At 38.4% G+C, this 21,573-nt stretch overlaps 1 protein-coding gene across 1 annotated transcript in view; it reads right to left on the bottom strand.

Annotated features, from left to right (window-relative positions):
* The window catches only part of LOC112944496 (connector enhancer of kinase suppressor of ras 2-like), a 165,885-nt gene that overhangs the window by 53,830 nt on the left and 90,482 nt on the right, over positions 1–21,573 (bottom strand). The window contains exons 5-8 of the mRNA XM_026035945.1: positions 15,193–15,234; positions 9,558–9,677; positions 5,850–5,909; positions 5,536–5,604 (exon numbers count right to left, since the gene is read on the bottom strand). Of these exons, the coding sequence (XP_025891730.1) occupies positions 5,536–5,604; positions 5,850–5,909; positions 9,558–9,677; positions 15,193–15,234 (291 nt within the window). The remainder of the gene's footprint in view (positions 1–5,535; positions 5,605–5,849; positions 5,910–9,557; positions 9,678–15,192; positions 15,235–21,573) is intronic.

Genomic DNA, 21,573 nt, shown 5'->3' with positions numbered 1-21,573 from the left:
TTGCTTCACTCCTGAATATCTGTATATCTGTATGTTTGTTATGGCTTGTTTCTTTCCTTCTCCTATGTTTTATACCACTACTACTTATGGCAAATTGCTCTTAAGTTTCATTTTACCCTATTTTCACTATATGGCAATGCCAAGTCGGCAACCAAAAATCATGTATAAAACAACTAAAAAAAATAATTTTAGTCTCCTTTTTATTTCAATAGCAGAAAATATATTATTCACATAATATAATTTAGTAAACCGGTAAATATACTGCAGGGTACTAGTGCTTCTATATAATTCTGTAAGAGATCTGTTGATCTTTACAAGGTATTGATAGAATTAGTGCCCGCTTATACTGCTAGGAAAAAATAAAGAGTCTGTGTGATGTTAAAGTTAGAATGCAGAAGTTATTTTTTACAAGTTTCTTAAATTCTTACACGAGAATCTAATAAGCAAGGAGAAGGAAGAAAAAAGCAAATATGAAAACTGGACAACAATAAAATGATCTTAACAGTTAGTGGTGAATAGTCTGATTTAATTAATTTCTTGCCTAAAGTACATTTTGCTTTGATCTTCATAATTGTATTACTGTTCCTTGGACAGGCCAAATTCCACATCCCATGTTTTATTTCTATTTCAACTGCTGCATTAGATATTTTGTAAACTTTGGTACTTTTGAATGTATTTTAATTCTGAGCTACACTGAAAAGTTATTTGGAAAGTAAAATACCATCTCACTTTGTTAGTACTGTTTATATACTGGGTTTAAAAAAACAAAGAGCATGAATACAGTCACCTCCTAGCTCCTTTATTTAGTATAGTTAATGTTTTATATAAAATAATTATATAAATAATAACAATTATTATGAAAGTATACAGCCGAAGTATTCTAGACACATCAATCCCAAAATGCTTAATGCCACACTTAAAATTCCCCAAGTCTATCTGACAGCTTTATAACCCAGAGAAAGGCCTAAGAATTACAAGTGCTGTTATCTGTAGGGCCTGCAATGGATGGCAGGCACTGCACGATTCTTTCCAGCTCTGCATCTTCTCCAAGGCATTTAAAAACTTCCTCCTCTTACAGGTTCAAAACAGGTTCTGACTCTTCTCTTTAAATGGACCTCTGAGGGGGTGGGGAAAGGGGGAGCAAGGAAGTCGAAATAAAACGGAAACCACAGTTTTTGTTTTAAAAGGAAAAAGTCAATTAGAAGAATCRAGAGAATCCTGAACAGCTGGGTTTGGAAGGCAGCTCTGGAGATCATCTGGACAATTCCCCCTGCTCACGTAGGGGCAGCAGAACAGGTTGCCCTGGACCCCACACCCATTACGTTTTCAGTATCTCCAAGGAGGGAGAGTCCAAGTTCTTGCCTGTATTTGCAGAAAAATGAGAACAAGCCTTCAGGAACAGGCAGGCAGCAGCGATATTTCTCAGCAGGTGACTATCTCAGCACAGAGGTACTGCCATATGCATGGATGAATCTGCTTTTGCTGCACAGCTCCGTAACTCCGTGTTAAATAGGCAAAGCGTTTCAGTTGGGAATYGGTAGAGGTCGTCAAAGAGGGACAGGCTTTATGATGAAAAACTCAAACTACACAGATTACTTAGCTTATCAACGACAAGGTGAGAAGGTAACTTGATTAGATCCTGAAGGTATCTAAATAAGAAATAGGCTTGACAATCAAACACACAAAAATGTATTAAGATGAAAGGACTGGATGCTGATGCAAGACAAAGGGAGACTACAAACAAAATGTGACAGGATTTTTTTTTCCCTTTGTCAATAAGAATCATGAACTACTGGAATAATTTATCACATGGTTGCAAGATCATCATTGAAAATGTAAAAATCAAATGATCTTAGTAAGTAAGCAAACGTGAATTCATCTGCAAAATACAATGGTCTAGTTTCATTAAAACTAGATGAGATGATGTCTATAGTCAATTATACGATCCTAATCTATTAAAAAAACCTTTCTCTAATCAAGAATCACAGAATGGCTGAGATTGGAAGAACCCTCTAGAGATAACCTAATGCAACCCCCTRCTCCAGCAGSGACACCCAGAGCTCGGGGCACCCGGTCGCATCCAGGTGGGTTTGGAAGATCTCCAGAGAAGGAGCCTCCACAGCCTCCCTGGGCAGCCTGTGCCAGGGCTCGGGCACCATCACAGTGAAGTTCTTCCTCACACGCAGATGGAACTGCCTGGGTTTCAACTTATATCCATTGCCCCTTGTCCTGTCACTGGCCACCACTGAGAACAGTTTGGCCCCTTCCTCCCTACATTCCCCCTTCATGTACTTATACATATGAATTATACATTAATCTCAACCTTCCCTTCTCCAGAGTAAACAGACCCAACACAGTCTCTCCTTGTACAAGAGATGTTCCAGTCCCTTCCTCATCTAGGGAACGTCCAGTGCAGAGCGACCAAGAACCTCCTAGTCCCCCTTGTCATGGGGAGCCCAGAGCTGCCCCCAATACTCCAGATGTGGCCCCACCAGAGCTGAGCAGAGGGGCAGGATCCCTTSCATGCCCTGCTGGCAACRTCCTCCTGATGCATTGGGCATCCTACTGGCCTTCTTGCCACGAGGGCACTGCTACCCCATGGTTAACTTGGTGTCAACCAGGTCCCTCTCTGCGGAGCTGCTCTCCAGCAGGTCAATCCCTAATCTGTRCTGGTRYCYAGGGTTATTCCTSCCCARGTGCAGGACCCTGCACATATCCTTGTTGAACCTCAGAAGGTTCCTCTTTGCCCAACTCTCCAGACTGTCCAGGTCCCTCTGAATGGCAGCACATCTGGAGTGTAAGAAAAGTGTGAGGAAGTATTTTTACTAGTGGCAATATGAAAAGGTTGTATCTAAGCATCATCTTCAAAAGATTTCTAAACACATTATGTTGAACAGAATTCATAATTAAAAGACTACTCAAACACTAAAGAAAATTCTATCTTGAAAAATGTCTTTGTTAGGACAGGGAAAATTCTTACAGTATGCAGAATATCCAAAGCAGAGCAAAATCCAACAGAAAGCATTTCTGCAGCACTGTCTGCATTTTGCTCCCGTATATATATATATATATTTTATGAAAGCATGGAACCTCCCTTACAAATCAACAGGTAAAAGCAGGCAAAAGAAGCAATATTAGCAGCTKTACTTTTTTCACCTGCACTTCTAATGCTTTATGTATGTGTGCCCCTGTGGAAAACTCATACGGAAACAGAGACAACAGCCATGACAGGATACAAAGAAGTAATATTTTGACCACACTGGAAGTTCTGTAATGAGTAAGGAAGTTGTTCGTATACTCTGGGTAATGTTCACCTCACGTAACAATGCCAAATCCTTCTTTAAAATTAATCCATCACCATGCTTAATTTAAGAAATTTGGAAATGCTTCAGCTCTGGACCAAGGGGGAAATAATGGCAGGCATGATACTGATCATGAGAATTCACGGTGATGGGTGAAGGAGGAACAGATAAGTGTAGCTTGTAGTACAACATGTTCACACAGCAAGACACACCGTGAGTGACTTAAAAGGGCAGACCTGAAGATCAAAAGTGATACTGAAGGCCTTAAAATTCTCCATCCATGGGGACAGGAGAGTTAGACAGAAACCTCTGGCACAAAAAGCTCAGYGTTACCGGCCGTCTCTCCAAAGCCACTGAGAATAAAGAATGAGATTTTCTCAACCACTGTAGAGGAAGAGTAAGTTTCCATGAGCACCARCTTGCCATTTCTCTCTTTTTTAGCCCATAATAAACTTCAGAATTAGTAACTAGTGGAGGACTTTTATGAGGAAGCTGGTTTATGTCACTTGACRCAGCTGTGTGCTTTGTGTCATTTAAGTGGAAGTGGTTACACACATCCAAAGCCATGGCCTGCTGTAGTATCACACATGAAAACAAGAGTTGCTGCCCAGAACACCAATTGCCGAGAAGCTCAATGAACAGGTTTCACTCGACTGGACTCAAGATTAAATCAGATCTGTCACTCTGAGAGAGTAAGCTTGACAGAGAAAACCAGTCTAATGYATATTTCAAACTGTGATTATGACAACTCATAAAACCTTTTTGATGTATCTAAGAGCGATAGTTTGCACCAATATTTTCAGAATAACTAAATTATACTACTTTTAAGAGCAAATATTTGCACTACAATCGTAAGAATTTAATAGTTCTTTCACATTTTTATCTTATTCAAATGACAAAGAAACAGAACAAGGTTTTACAGTTTTGCTCTTGCTATGTTCATTTTGGGGAGGAATAAATGGCTACWTTATAAGCATTTCATATAAATTATTGCCTTCATTTTAACAGCATTTGTGGCTAAACTGTGGGAAATACAAGTGTTCCACAGCACCTAGAAGCTCCAAAATCACTCATTCCATTTTTGTTTTGGAGAACAAGTCCTTATGACTGACAATACTACAGGGACAAAATTTAATAATAATCTATAATAAAATAATCTTCCACCCTGTCCTGTACATGAGATGGATACTCAAAGATGAAAAACAATGAGGTCGGCTGACCTTGCAGTTAGTTAACTTCTTGTTAACTTGGAAATTAGATAAATCTGGTAACTGAAACAACTAATAGGGACAGTATAGACCAAAACTTGAAGCTGGAAAGTTTAAACACATCAGCTCCCTCAAATGGCCTTTGCAGCAGATCCACTAGGCTGCCCAGTTTGCTAGTACAACTCAGGGAATGTCCCCCACCACAGAGGGGGAAGGCTGAGCTCTCTCACCATTCTTTAGGAAACTATTTTGTTCATAACTTTACGAGATCAACAAATTATCCAGTCATATCAGCCAACTAGCAAATTAATTAACTAGAGAACTAACAATTTAAGGTAGTCCACATAAAACGGATTGAAGCCTTGTTTGCTTGTACGTTTGTTGCTTTTTGCTTAATGAGGTCATAAAAATGAAATCTGTTTCACACAGTACACTATCCTGCAGACCTGACGCAATCAGAAGCATGCAAAACACGAGCTCCGACACCTTCAACTCAGCATTCAAGRGCACACAAAAGCAAAACCTTACAGATTCCTATCCATATTCTAATCTCATCTTGCATGCTTCCTCCCTATCCAACCAACTCCATGGCTCCAATGGCCATTACTCCAACTACATGGTTGTTACAGCACTTCTGCATTTTGAAGATAAATCCCAGAATAAAGAGAAGGTAGATTAAAGAGAACCTGTGTAAGAGAAAGGGTAAACCAGCTGGCAAAACCATAATGAAAAGCCTAAGAGTTTTAATAAAAATGAATTGCTCTTAACTGCAGATGAAACATTCTGGGATCTCCTTATATAAGGGGTATGACAATGAACAGCAACTATACAAAACAAGTTTGACTTAACCTTTCTGGGCTTGTTAATCATTCAACTTGTGCCTTTCCTCAGTGGGCATCAGCTTGATCATGGTATTTTGGAAGGTACAAATAGTAATATGATTTGGCACAATTAGCTGCTGAAAAGAATTATTATGCTTTCAACCTCAGGATAAGCCTGCAAAGCAGAATTTACCAAGTACTTACCACAGTTTGATGGTTGACCTGGATCACCTCATCTCCTGCATGGATTTTCTTACACTGGTCAGCAGGAGACTTAGGAAAAGAGAAAACCATTAACTCGATGCTCAAGACTGGGGGCAGTAAATGTTGAAAGAGGCAAGAAACTCCATCCAAGAAAATAATAATATTAATAATTAGTTGTATTTATAAAGACCGTGTTCTTAAGTTCTCTGGGTATAAGTGTTTTCTCTTAAAGCTAGTTTTTGCATTATAAAATACACTGCAAATGTACAGAAAATACTTTTATGCATGATAAAAAGTCTTTTAAAGAAGCTTACATTTTCAGTTGTTCCTGTGATCACATGTAGCCCATCATACGTTGACTTGATGTACATTCCCTGACAAAGAGAGRAAGAAGAGTAATTAATATCTCTAGCTAACAAAGCAATTATGTTTGCACAGTAATAAAAAAAAAAGTATCCTTGTTCTGTTTTAATGACAATGACATTTCAAGAGACTGGCAGGAACCCTCGTGGAACAGCATTTTCAAATCTGGGTTAAAACAAGCATATATATTAAAAGGAAATGTATAGACTACAGTAATTATTTTATGTGTTTTTTTAACACACACACTTACTCTCCAAAGGTTTTGAGCAGAACTCACAACTTCCATCAGCGTAAAAGCACATGACGTTTTTGAATATTTTTAAAATATACGCCGCTTGACTGCTTTATTAGTGATGTAAAAGGAGTAACAAATTTGAAACAACAGTAATAGCCTTCAAACTTAAATGCTGTCTTCAGAGAGATAACACCACTTAGAACATGTATTCTTTCTGAAGGACACTCTTATGTCAATGTTATCTTAGGGCTGGGGACACTCCTCCTAYTTCCCATTTTTAAGGGCTTAAATCTCCAGGCTTATTTTAAGTGATGATCTCCGGTGTTGCAAGTTCTCTGATGTTTAAATTGCTCAAATACATCTATGAAGTTGTGCTATGGATATAAACAAAAGCTTTAAGGAATCATCTTCATCAAACTTAATGGAAAAAGGAAAAATCATCTACCTCTGACTTAGAAACTGAAAAATGTGGTCAAAACTAGAGGGCTGTTAATTCTATAAACCAAGTAAAAGCATGCAAGTGCTCACAGCCTGAACTGAGTGAAACAGCTGCACCTTGCTTCAACTTAACAGGCTACTGGCCATCTTTTTGTTCATTATTCCTTTATTCTCTTTCCACTACAATAGGCTTTTTTTTTTTTTTTTTTTTTTTTTTTTGTGTGGTTAATAAGCCTAGAAAAGAATCAGAATTCAGGCTGAAAAAATGTTCTGTCCAATAAGGCAAGTTATATGCCAAATAATGCAACTCAATACTGCAGTGGGAAAATGGAAGCCCGAAGCCTCTTTTTCCCAAGCCCAAAAAGGAATAACYGGGCAGATTCTATTTTGACACTACTGGAACTGTGATAAAGAGATATCATTTGCAATTATTTTCTCCTCTATCTGTGGCTTAAAAAAAAGTCATATTGATTGAGCATATTCAAAGCAAATATATTCTTCTGCTTATTCTATAATATCTTTACATAGGCCTTAACCTTCAATTATTTTATTAACTACTATTTTATAAAAGGGTATATACAATCATTATTTCAATCATACTAACTTTTGTTATAAAATTTGAGAGAAACGAACATATACTCTTCTTAGTTAATTATTCTCACTTTTTCTTTTACAAAAACTGCATACCAACCATCTCACGGATCTTGGCCATATTAACTACAAAATAAAATGGGATAATCAGAAGCTAAGAATAGTAGAACACGTGTTTTGCCAACGGGCTTCAGACCAAAAGMGCACAAATGATGCAAGTCCGGATCCTGGAACCCATCCTGGGCTCCAGAGAGGCGATTGTCTCAGTGGGATATGATTCTTTCATTGTCTCCAATTGTCCTCTCCAATTTCTCTCCATATCACACATGAACCTAGAATGTGTTCTTCCCAACATAAATTCTTCTCCTGTCTAGCTAACAGCTCTTAATGTAACAGCACTATGCCTCTTCTGAGGCACATATGATAAAAAAATAAAAAGGAAGAGATACTGTTTTAACTTTACTGTTTTTACTTTAGTTAAAACTAAAAAGCAGACAGGATAAGAAGATATTTTAGGAAAGAGAAACAGGAAAGCTTGAAAATGCAAGAATAGGAAGTCAGAAAATGTTAGAACTGAACCTATTCAAATGACATAGTCACTTTTGTGAAAATGTATTATGATGCAGAATTTTGCTAAACAATTACACACAGACTGTATCTGAAAATACATACACAAARTATCTCCTTTTAAATCCTGAACAAGACTTACAATTTTGACAAAAAAMTGTTCTCTGCATGAGATTCCTATCTATAAAATTAGTATTTCAATGTAATTTTCATAAGCATGTTGCAAGGATGAAATTATCACCATCCATGAAACACGTGAGAAGGCCTCAATGAAATCAGTAACCCAAGAGAATGCAGAACTTAGATGAAACGTGGCAAGTAAGACCTCATCTATGCACTGGACTGCAAGGATAAAAATGGACCTCTAGATACTTGCTGTTCAGTGAATAGCACTCAGTTCTCTCTTGTATGGAACACAGATCCTGTAGAAAAAACCTGCAATCATGAGAACGCTGTTTGTGATTCATTACTCTGTCCTATATTTGATCTCAATTGTTTGCTTTTTTGAAYGATTTATCTTCTCTTCCCATTTATAGTGCTGTTTCATACGTTTTTCTAAACAGAACACAGATTCAGCAAAACGGAACCTTACGAGGAGCTTGCCAAGCTAGCGTGTTACACTGCCCTCACAACTAGGGCACTCAGTGAACTCAGTCATTCGTGGTGGTTTCACCTCACCCAGAAGACATTTGAGCAGCAGTTCCAACCACAGCATGCCCTTCATCAGCAGGGCCCACTTACTGCAGCTGCACTGGCTATAAAATTTATCACTATTTTGGCGATTACATTATGGTTCTTCCAACCAGTGGTAGGGCCCAGGTTGCAGCACCGAACAGCACAGTCCCTCTCCCTTTGATATTCTGTGAGAAAACTGGGCAGCTGGGAACAAGCCACAGACCACAGGACAGGCAAGAACAAAACAGTATCTTGGTCAGCCAGGTCTTAAGGGTTTAAATTTATTCCTGTAYTGAATGACAAGCCTTTGAAGGAAACTCCTGCCTCACAGGACCRCTGGGAAAGGCATCTGTCTCTTCCAGAGAAGACACAAGAACACCCCAGTGTTTGCAGTGCTACTTTATAACCTAGATTTTAATAGTATCTTAAGTTTTCAAGTACAATCCCTAAATCTCCTCAATTCTACCGATATTAAAATGCCCACAGTTTAGAGCAGTAGTAAGGGGAGAGAGAGAAGCTTTGAGAGAGAAGCTTTGATCCATTGTACCCTAAAATCCCACAAAAATCAGTTGTCCAAGGAAGTGTAACAGCTCATCAGTGTTTTGAAGTAGTAATCCAATAACTATCTTTTTTTTTTTTTTTTTTAATCAACACTGCAGATAATTTTAATGCTATGACCCATTACTAACGTAGARCAGCTGGGACATGCAAATGATTTTTACTCTTCTGTTCAGTGAACAAGTACATACAATTTAAGGTATTTGTTTCTGAGATCATCCTTCTGAAAGTTTTATTTAGCCTGAATTGCAAAAGAAGCATGCAATAATTTTAATGCTAGCCTAAGGAACAGACCATGAACTACTCATTTTCAAAGCACTCTAATTGTTCTTGATCCCAAAATATGCGCACATAAACAAACAAAATGAACTACTCTGACATATTCCAAAACTGTAATACAGCTGTAAAAGGACTTTAAACTGTACTTTTGTTGCTCCTATAGTTACCCATAACATATGAAGCCCTACATAAATACATCTTAAAACCCTGTTAATAAAATATGTATTCTTTGAAAAAAAGCTGAAATCTGAAATTACCTTARAAAACTTAGGCATACATTCAATATTCCACAATTAAACGTAGCTCTGCTACTTACCAAACCCTCGCTGGGCATAATGCTGGTGAGATGAACCACCTCGAGATGTGCTGACTGTGACACCAGAGAATCAGATGAGAGTGAGATAATGTGGTCACAAATCCCAGACAATGTTTTACACTACAAAGGAAAGCACAATGTCATTTCTCATATTAACTAAAAGTATTTGCAAATAAGTGTTTATTTTGAGAGCTACCTATTTTGGCTCTTAGAAGCATAGAAGCTTAGAAGCATAAAAAATAAWAATTGTCAAGAACTAAATTGCCATATATAAAAGTCAAGAACAAGATGTTAAAAAGAAWCTGTTTATATCCAAATAATATACATGCATGTACAGATACTTTGTCCGAAGCACTTCATTTTCTTTACAATATATCACTGAATGAATTGGAATGGAAATCAAGTGAAACTTGTATTAAAAAAAGATGTGGGGTTTTTTGGCTATCAAATATTGACAGCAACCATAATATCATTGATAACACAGGGTGAATTCTGCTTAAAGTAAGACTGACAGAAAAGTGCCTTAGTTACTCCATTTCCTGTTTAAGGAAAACTCTCATGCGACTTTGAAATCCCTSCTTTAGTGAATAATCTAAATCACTGTGATTATGTAATAATTATATTCTCTATTATACTGCTTTTTAGGTAAGGATCTTACAATGGTAATGCCACAAAACTCCTGTGAAGTAGGAACTCTGTTTCATTGTTGGTAACAATGATGCAAACTGATAAAACCAATTCACCAAAGCCCACCAGAATGCCCACCTACCAGAAAGCAACTGCTCCAGACTCTTAGAGAATCTCCATGTGGAAAGATTTATTCCCACATTTGCATGTGTTGCTCAAACTGCTCCTTCAAAAAAAAAAGTAGGCCTAAAAATATATGATCCTTATCTGAAACTATTCATTTAAATGAATCTCAGAATGGTCTTCTGGTTGAAGTTGTGTTGTATGCCTCTATTTTCCTTCAGGGACTACACTGTCATTCTCCCTAATTACAGCAAATGGTAGCAAAATCCCTTAAGAGAAGTTTTATTTTAAGCRTTTTTAAAAGCATAAGGATTTCAAATATCTCATTTGACACTATCCATGCAAGTTAAAACAAATAAAGTCTTCACAATGAATAAATAAACTGACTGAATTTATGGATTATATGCTCACTTGGTGTTTATTTACTCATCTGGAAATTCAAGTACAAGTGTGAAGTACTGGATGTTGCCTATGTAATTTTCTATCAGCTACAAGATGCAAAGCATCGCAGTCAGGCATGCACGGCTGCATCTAGATATCAACAAAATAACAGAGGTAACACCAGTAATTTTAATTTTGGAACAAAACCCTTAAACAGTATTTCAGATATTTTTGCTCATCAGGGATATGGAAACCAGCTCAATAACGTACTTTACTGTTATTTTACATACAAACCCATGGCTTTATGCCTGTGTTTTCCTCTAGCTTTTCAATTTTAGTTGCATCAGAATTCAGATATGATTGCACACTTTCCTACCCCTTCCCCTTTTTCTATATCACATGCACAGACTGAATTTCAGGGAACACTTTCTGTTTTTGGAGACAACACTTTGCTGTTATGACATGTAAATACTTTGTTCTCTCAAGCAAAGTTCTCTCAAGTGTTCTCTCAAGTGTTCTCTCAAGCAAAACTACGTGTTTTTTTAAGATCTTGCCAAGATGCAGAAAAATCTATGTAGGATTTTAGCATCAAGACAATATTGAAGTATATCAAAAACTTAAGTACTTTAGTAAAAAACTTAAGTACTAAAGTACTTAAAAACTTCARCCTGAAAATAGTTCAGCAGATGTGAGAGGCCCGGCACAAGTTATAAATAATGCAAAGGCTAAGACTGTATAGGTGGGAACATTTGAGGAGAATTTACAAATAACAGGGACAGGGAACACTGCTTGATGTAGCACTAGGAATATGGCAAGATACATTAACAGATGTTAGAACATTTCTGCATAAAAAGCAAGTTGAGAGAGGACCAAAGACTGCTGGGCACCACTTGTGAAAGGAGAGAAGCCAAGCAGGCTCTCTGCAGGTGGCGCAGTACCACCACGCTTAGGACAAAAGCAATGAAAAGCTCCAAACAAAAATGGGTTCTTCATGAAGTTCAGTACCTGCTGCAGAAGGAATCTATGTAAGCCTTAACAAACTATCCAGGACCTAAATTATTTTATTGTGTTTCTCTCAACAGGGCACAACAAGAACAGAATTTATGAACACTAAGTCTCAAGCAATTCATGCAAGCTAGTATGTCACAGAAGCATTCTGAACGCGACAGACACTATTATGTTTGCCCTATGGCTAGAAGTGAACAATTATCCGTATTTATAGCAGACAGAAGGAGCTACTACCGCATTACTTTTAAATGCAAGTGTACTATATTAGTATGAAGAACTGATGCTGCTGAGCAGACACCCACACAAGAAAACCTGACTCTCAGAGGAGCTCTGTGGTATCTGTTAAGTGATGCTGAAGGTTCCTCCTTCTTAATTCATCTTCTCCTGTCACACCCGGGCTGTGGATTAGACACAACCTACCCACACAACTAGTGAGAGAAGGGATCTCCACACGTGCCACCACATCACCTAGGCATCAACTGCCTCCTGTGGCCCTCCTTCAAACAAACACGTAGCTCACCGAGGCTCTCAGGTAACCAAACAGAAAAGCAAACATCATTTTACAAGTCCTTCTCTCACGTGTAAATCTCATTCCTGACCTTTTGTCTTGATTTTAAAAATAAAACAAAACTCCACATGACATTTAAAAATTTAAACTCACTCATCTKTCTTCCTAATTCAAATCTCCTACTGCAGCCTTGTAGGACTGTACATAGGTGGTAATATTATCAAACAACCGCAGGCTGCAAGGCCACCAGTGGTCCTAYGGTCAAGCACAGACCTTATTCACTACCCCTAATGCCTGGAATTTGTTTAATCTCATTATCCTTTATCAAACGCGATAATAATTAGCATACCAGATATGGCAGAAGCGCAGCTAGAGTCTATGAGCAAGCAAAAACTGTAGCATAATAACGAGTTACAGATTAATTACGAGTTACAGTAACCAAAAAGGCATGTACAAACCAACTCCCTAAGAGAACCCTAAATCTGAGGAAAGAAGGGTAAGAAACTGACACCATCAATTCTATCCTCTCCCTGGAGGAGGCACCTTGTTGAGAGCATCCCCAGCCCTTCTACCGAGCCAAGACCCCGGCCAGTGACCTCCAGGATCATGATGACCAGAAGAGCCTCAGCTATAAGGGACAGCTTACTAAAAGACAGTAAGACCTGCAGGTAGTTTATTCACTTTAGTAATTCCCCCTTTGGCTTTTTAATTAAAAATTTTGGATTAGTGGTATGTAGGTGACTAGCACTGGCTCTGCCTTCATATTATCAGACTGGCAATAAAATATTGGATCCACATATACTGTTCACTTTTTGTACACAATAAAATTTTGAATGTAACACCATTTATACTAAGACATGATGCACTGTTGACCACAATGAACTGGTTCTATATTCTCATCATCAGTTCTCTTTTGTCTTTCAACCTCAAATGGCTCTAAAGCATTCAGTAAAATTTAGCAAACACAGTCCTATAAAATGTCTGGAGGTAAGTTGTGACAGAATTCTGCTCAATTTTAATTCAAGAGCATGAACTCCAAGGGATTTATTACTGACATGATCTGACAGGTCAGGATAARGCAATAAAGAACGTGCTCACCTTCAAACAGTTCAGGGACATCAGTCCCAGGGGCCAATTTTTGATGTATTACTCCCACAGACTGTGCTTGATTCTGGATAGCAACCAGCACTTGACTAGTGATTTGAAAGAGCAAAAGACTGCCAAAGCGATGGTATCTGCTAAGAGGCTAGGAAGTCATAGAGTAGAAAATGGTAACAGATGGTTTTGGTGAAGAAATAACTGATCCTTGATTATTTAAAAGCAATATATGGACTGTTGCTTTTAACTGGATGTAAAGAATCTGCTGGGAAATATGGAGAAGAGGCAGATGATGCTAAACAAGGCAGAAATAATGGTGATCCTTCTCACTTCCCTACAGTTGGATGGTAAAGAGGCTGAATCTCAGAGCCTGGATGCTCTGCATCAAGCAGCTCCACRGGACTGCACTCAGGCTACAGTCTAGACTACAACTCAGCAGTGGAAGCGTGCCAAAGTCTACGGAATMCTTCAAGGGAATGTCGCTTTTCTCTCCTCTCCTCTGTCTCTTCAGCCTTCTATCCAGGGCAGTGAGAAAGGCTAAAAATAACATTCCTGCTACAGATGTTTATACAGCAAAATTTTGTCATGGATTAAGGGGTCTGTGTTTGCACCCACATGTAGACTGTGTGCACACCCACACTTGGCAAATCCCACAAGATTTCAGGTGCTTTTAGAARTCTTTATTCAAGAGCTGGTTTGCAATAGTAAGCTTTTTTTCTTAAATAAAAGTCACTGCACACCTTCTGAATTCAAGAGCACATCAATGATTTAGTACGTATTTTAATCCCTGCTGGAAGTAGAATATGTGTAAAAGGGTYTTAAAAAAAATCAAGCATTAGGTTAGAGCTTGTCAAAAGCTTATCAGAACTTGCAAATCCTTTGAGAGCTCACTTTAAACACAAGCTTTAACTTCATCTCAGTGTTAGTACTGTTTTCTGCCAATATTACGAAAATATGAAGCCTGCAGCCTTGCGCTTAAAGACCAACATCTAATCAATAGCTTTGCACAGGATTCTTCCATCCCTTTTGAATCACTTTTCTCCGAGTAGTGAAGTCATCTTTCAGAGGAGGCTTTGCTGACAACCAGGGATGCCACATAGTGCATCGGAGGGATCCGCTGCTGGGATTCCTCACCAGCAATATAGAACACTAATAAGAATGTGCCATCTCAGAGTACTGCGAAGCTTCTAAATAACCCCAGAACTATAACTAAGCACTTGTAATTAGCTGCACACATAACACAGCATTACTCAAGGGACCCGTGTAACGGTGGGGAATGACAGGGAGTATCTGGTCTTGCCTGCTAATATAAAACAAACACAGGTTAGGGAAATGCCAGAAGCAAGCTGATTCTTAAGCCTTAAATTTGAACTACATCCAATTCAGGAAAGAGAATATAAGCTTTGCAGGAGCAGTTCCTTCAGCAAATTAAACCATCTTCCCTAAGACTCAGAAAAATTGGGAGGAATCATGAGAAGTAAAGCTTCTCAGGGGAAGCTGGACTATATCAAGAATTATCTTCTTTACTAATATTGAGTGGCTCCATGCCATTATATTGATGCTAAAAAGAACACATTTTGGAGTRTTAAATCTAGAACAACTGGAGTATGACTTAACCTGGCTGGTAGTAGGCAGTTTCAGAGGATAAGGGAAYATACAACTCGATTTCTTTCTCCTCATGTTGATCTTGAAAATAAATTTTAACTACTATTAACTATTTGATCTTGTTTGTGAACACTGTAGCTTTTAGCAATTGATGCCATTCATTGCAAGTAGTTGTATGAAGTAATAAGAAACTTTATTATCTTACAGTAGCTTTTAAAAAGATTTCTAAATCTATCATGGCATAGAACCAAGAAAGTTCCAAAGCAAAATATCTGTATTACTTACCACATGAAGAATTTTATTTTCTGTTTCATACACTGTACAATCCTGTAATAAAATAAACAAAAAAAAAAAAAAATCAATACACATTAATTTCAATTTCCTATTATGAAAGAAAAGAATGCGTTATGCTGCTAAATTTATCCCATATATTCAGGCATGTATCTGTAAAAAATAAGTAATCCCCATTTTTTGTCCCATCCAAAATGTTCCTTTTATACTTTTGGGAAACTCATGCGTGGTTAATCTCTGGGAAGTATCCTTCCCTTTAATGGAACAAACAGGCTGACAGCAATACTAATGTAGAGGAAGAAAAGGAACAGACTTATGATAGTGAGAAAAAAAATATTATCAACATTAATCAGGCAAGCCAGGAATTCAGTGACACTCAAGAGCTTGAGACACACAAGTCAGCCTCGAAAGAGGCTGCTTCACACCCACCATCAGCRGTTACCCTTTTTGGTCTGTTTCCTATAAAACATGGGAAGGAAAATGACAAGGACAACTGCTACAAAACTATTAAACAYGGTAGGTCCGCTCTGTCGACTCATTTCTCTCCCTCTGTTGTTTTAAAGCCCTGGTTATTTCAACCACAATGAGTAAGAAACTGCCTTCTTAATTCCTGTACCCTCTTGCACTTCCCAAGGTACATTCACAACCAGATGGGAATACACCTGGGCTTGCTCATGATGGGAACTTGTCCTGCAAACTAAGCTATTTAAGCTTTAATKGTTTCCTTTTCCTTCCCATTCCACCTTTCCAAGTTAAAGTCTTGCTATTAACCTATTTAAGGATTTTTTTTTCAACCACTTAAAAACATCTTCAAGCCTATGAAGTTCCAGAGCAGTCATTTTGCTATTTACCACTTTAAGCATAATAAATCCTATCACTCCACAAGCAAAGCCTCATAAATCAAAGAGATATTACAGGTGCTAGAATGCCCCTTGTTCTTCACCAAGGCATGCTCTCCTTCATTTCTTGAAGGACATCTCAGGGAAAAGACACTTTTTTACAAAAAGAAAATGCTTAAAAATTGCTTAYGATGGGGAAGTATCTCTCTTCCCACAGCGACCTACGCTTTTAGCGTCTCTCYGGCTCCCAGCCCAACAACCCCACGAGTTCCCCTGGTCGCGGGACACGCCAAGCTCCGCTCAGCGCCGCCACAGGCGCCTCCATCCCCGCCGGCCCCTCACGCTTCCCGCCGCGCATGCGCACGCGCCGCCGCGCCCGCGGCTCCAGAAGCTTCGCGGCGGCGGCCGCGCGCGCATGCGCAGAGCCCGCCGCGCCTGTGGGGCAGCCGCGGTGAGGGAGCGCCGCGCGGCCGCTCTCCCCCCGGCACCCAGACGGGTTTTACACGTGTCTGTGCGCGGCTCGGGTCCCCAAATGCCCCCGGGGCCTGCAAGGGAGGGCACGGCAGGGCGGATGCTCCTCTAGGAGCTGACGGCCCACCAGGTACCTGGGATTTATCCCTGGAGTTCTATCTGTGATGCCTACTTGAACACGTAGCTTACATCCAAGTGGACTGATACTTACAGACAGAAGATTAGGGTTGGGAAGCTGCAAAGCATTTCTCAAATTAGGATGGAGAACTGACTGGAAAGAAAAGCTTTTTATAGGAAAAGTTAACCAGGATATGAGAAGCAAAGACTTATTGAGGTTCTTGAGTAAAATGTAACTTACTGATAGACCTGGCAAGTTTCCTTAAAGCATTTCAGGATTCTCTGCATCTCAATATTTGCTCTTTTTTGGATATTAGCTGGATGGTGGTGCTAGTTGCACTGACTCAGCCTGGTGTGGAAGGGTTTGATGCCCTCGCTGTGCTCGTTCTGGTGGGCTCTGTGCCCGCCTTAGGCTCGGCTTAGGCCACCACCAGGCACCCACCCAGGCCCTTCTSTGCTCCCCTCACTGCTCCCTTGGGTGCTCTTTGGAGGCCCCTGTCCCTCAGCTGGGCTGCAGGCTCCTGAGCCRTTCACCCCAGCGCGAACGGCAGGAGCAGACAGGACAGACTGCCCCCATGACTCCAGGCACTGCATTTCCTTTGAAAGACCAACATTTTGGTATAGAAATTAATTTCTAAATGAATACATTTTTTAAAAGTACGGAATATTCAAGTTAAAATCAGGAGATGGCAATGCAGAAAAGAATTTATATTAGCATTCCATGGTAAAGCAGGCCTTTGATATTTCTTCAGCATTCATACTGTCATTTTCTACAGCACACACAAAAAAATCAATTAGCTTGGATAGTGATGCCAAGGGCAGTTTTCCCTACCAGTTTAACATGCTTCAAGCAGCATATCCAGCATTTCCTTTTAACCCTCCAAGCACCGARAGGACGAAACCACCACAGCAGGGCTTACAGCTTGACTTCACTGCTGATGCTCCTTTCTGAATTATGCCTTTAATTTGTGTGTCAGAAATACAGTGTGAGCTTCATCTTGAATACACTTAATTATTTCAGGTCAAAGAATAGAACATTTACATATAGGAATRCTGAATTGTACTGTTTTGCAGAGCTATATTTGTGTTGCATAGTTAAGTTTACATTAGCATTAAAAATGGTTTTGGAATTCCTTCCAAAGTATATGGACACTGACTTTTTAAAAATTATTTCAGATTACTTCAAATGAGAAGTTAAAAGCACTTGCAATATTATGCTAAAAATATTAAGATATATATATATAGGTCACAATATTCTTCTGATTTATTTATTTCTGATACATAGCAATGCACTAGGGATCTCATTAAAAACTTAAAGCATTAACATTTATAGAATCTTGGTCCATTTTTCATAGAAAATAAATAATAGTTACAGTGATACACTTTCCTGGTCTTTTGTTGGCAGATGGACATTAAAAAGTATTTTTTCTTACAGTTTAAAAACTTTGAAAACAGCTGCAGTTGATTTCTTCAGTGTAAAATGGTAACGTACAAATAGGAGAAAACAGTATTACAAGAGCCCTGCATTCAAGCCAGCTTATGCGTTGCATGAACATCCTTTCATGGGCACTGTACACCTTGGCAATTGTGATACGCTAAAACCACACTTGTAAAAATTCATCAAGAGAAAAGTAGGACTTGTCCTCAGCAACACTCTTTACAATTTTAGACAATGATTTTGAAAGAGAAATGCAAGTACTGCTGAAAATGTATGCAGAACCCAATCAAATCAAAGACTGATTTAACTTAAAACTGCAACAAAAGAGCATGTGTTAACTACTAAAAAGAAATAGAGACTCTATAAAGGAGAGACTCTGAAGAAAATTTAAACTTTGTGTTTGCACATTTCCCTATATGACATTGCAATAGGGAGCTACYGTAGTCTTTGAACTGCAAATATAAGAAAATTAAATTATATTTGTGTTTATGTAACATTAAATACACTTTTGGAATTCATACATTAAAAGAATGAGATTACTTCAAATTAGTTAAATGTAGACTGGAAAATACACTCAAATAACTCATTTTACAAAGTTTAATTAAGGAAAGGAACACAATCTATATTTAGAAAAGAGTGAACAGATGTTGGATAGCAAAATTTTCTTTAGCACACACAGGTAAAACAAGATTAGGGGGCTGAGAGCTGAAGTCTGCAAAGTTCCTACTGAAAATAACACCCATGTTTCTAACAAGGAAGGAAACTGCTGAATCACGGAGTCATTCAGGTGGAGGGACCTCTGGGGTTATCTCACCAGACCACCTGCTCAAGGCAGGGCTAATTTCAAGGTAAAACAGGTTCAGGAAACTATTAAGAGACATMAAAATTCTGCATCAGTTAGAATCTAAACTAGGCAGCCTTTTAAAATATACACTTCATCCGAATGACAAATTATTTAACTAAAATACGATAAACACGATAAAATCTATATCTTCTCTGAGTTTATCTCAATAGGGCTATTCAAACATGAATAAAGAAGAAGAAAGTGCTAGCCTTTTGTTGGAAATAAATCATCCTGAGATGTGATGATGTTCTTTGATAAGGTACAGACAAACTTTTGTTTAACGGATGTTTGTCCTTGCAGTTTAATGCACATATCAAAGTCYCTATCACAGGCTTTCAACATCTTAAATATAAAGAAAATAATATCAATCAGAAAAAAAAATTGGATTCTAGAACTGGTGAACTCTTTTTAGTGGATGTGTTTTAAGAACCAAATTTAAATCCTGTTCCACCCTAGTTATTGCAGTTTCCATWCCCCAGATGTAGTTTTGCTCTAGAACTTAAGCCTGTTAGTCTGTCTCAAAGTTAGAGCCACAATATTTGAAATTAAGTCAATGGAAAACCTGGCATTTGTAAAACTTAGTTCCTGATCTAAAGTCATGTGGGTTTTGCACCTTACAATCAGCACATSATCAGGGAAGAGCTTACCTCAAAATCAGGATACCTCAAGGCTTCTGCAGTGTTTTACATAACTAGAGTCTTTTATAGTTTCCCCACTTTTTCTCGTGAATGAGAGGTGATAAGGGATAAGAGAACTAAGTAAACAAAGTAGATTCCAAAGGACAAATAACAAAAAAAGCCTCTAAAATTAGAGATAAATGCTCTTATACCTTGCGTAAGATACACCCCACAGATCAACGGTCAACTACCTATATACTATAGCATTTATATGCTATGGAAATAATAATATACAACATTGTAATTCATGTAGTTCTTTTTTTTTAATAAATGATCTCATTTTCATATTCATACAGAGTACCTAATCAAGACACTAGAAAACTTACCTGCCTATTACATGAAGATTATGTGACACAGGTGCAAACAGTACATGCTACTGAGAAAACCCACAAGGATGTTAAGCTTTGGCTATATCAAAGCCTGACACGATGTCTCCATTTACAGGTAATTTCACCCTGGGTGCCAGCTGCAAGTTACGTGCGCAGAGCACGTTCATTTTGCACAAAATACATTTTTAAGTTGAAGTTTCTCATTGAATTTGCCAAATACATAGCCACGAGTGTCAYTTTTGCTCTAAATTAGACATGTAAAAATTAACATTATTTGTAAAACAAACAGTATCTGAAAGGGTTCAGTTTTCTAATTGTTATGCCTTTCAATATGTATTTTTGGCCATATCTAAGACTGCAGTTCTGGTTTAGGTGAGACATCTTTGCTTTCACACATCAAGATCAATTTTCTTCGCATTTAGTAACAGCAAATCTGTTTCCCTATGAAGGATTTTGTTTTATCTACTCTTTTTGGTGCTAACTGCCCAGACTTGACTCTATTTGTGAGTCACCTGAAAAACTAAATAAATATTTTCCATTTTGAAACATCTTGGAGTTTGTGCTAAAGATTCTGAAGTGGAGTTGTAGAACTGAGCAACAAGCAAGCCAAACTATTAGTGATGGAGGCGAATGGCATCCCCTCTGCCAAAGGCAGTCGAACGAATGAGGAAATGAAGACAATTCAAACTTAAAAAGATTTTCACCTAGACCACAGGGGGAAATCAAAACTCTGACAAAGTGCTGCAGGGCACAAGCCAAGTGCAGGCTTACAACACTGTAGACACATTTTGTTTTGCTTAGTCTGTAAATCAAAAATAGTCTCAAGTTTTCTCTTACAATGTGATCGTAAAGATATGTAAATAAAATGCCTACCAAGGAGTGTGTAAAACATGAAGAGAGAAAAAGAATCACTGTCTTGCACTGCAAAAAGGCATAAAGGGCAAGGCACACACCGATATCTCTGCAAGGAAAGCAAGCTGAATATTGTAACATTATTGGCAAAAATACAAATAATTAAGGCCAGGACCAATGCACCTGCTTGTCTTTTTTTTTTTTTTCCTGCAAAAACTAAAAATAAGTTGAGAAAAAAAAATCCTTAAAGCTCACATGAACATAGTGCTCCAGGAAGCCTTTTTAATTTAACTGATTCTATGATTGGTTCTCTGTGAGGGTGCAAGAACTGGGCTGGCACAGGGCAGAAACAGGCAATGGAAACAGCTCTTCTGAAGGGAGTGCCAGTTGATTGTGTGCACAAAACTGCAGGGTTAGCTGATCTTTTTTCTTGCTTCATTTCCTCCAATACTACCTTTATCCTCCTCTTTCATTTTGTTTCAATACCTGCTCTCCTCTAAGCTCTCCACTTGTTCCAGGAACACTATTTTACCTTCCCATATTTTCATCTAACCACAAGGAGAGAAACTTAGCATAAATATTTTCTATAGACTAAACTGGTTTCCATTTAGTCTTTCTGTACCTGTCACCTCTTGTCTAATATCGGGGCAGACAGTGTCACAGACTGACATTATGTGTATACCATGTACCACTAGAGAAACCAGGGAAATTAATTTTACATATCTGTGATGTACTGTACTACCACTAGGCAGTGCATAGCAGTAACAATAGTAGCCACCTTTGCTCCAGATTTGTTTCATTTATTGCT

The sequence above is a fragment of the Nothoprocta perdicaria genome, unplaced genomic scaffold, assembly GCF_003342845.1.
Source record: "Nothoprocta perdicaria isolate Ctin4 unplaced genomic scaffold, notPer1 scaffold_17, whole genome shotgun sequence".
NCBI classification, from domain to species: Eukaryota; Metazoa; Chordata; class Aves; order Tinamiformes; family Tinamidae; genus Nothoprocta; species Nothoprocta perdicaria.
This window is presented reverse-complemented; position numbering and strand designations above follow the sequence as displayed.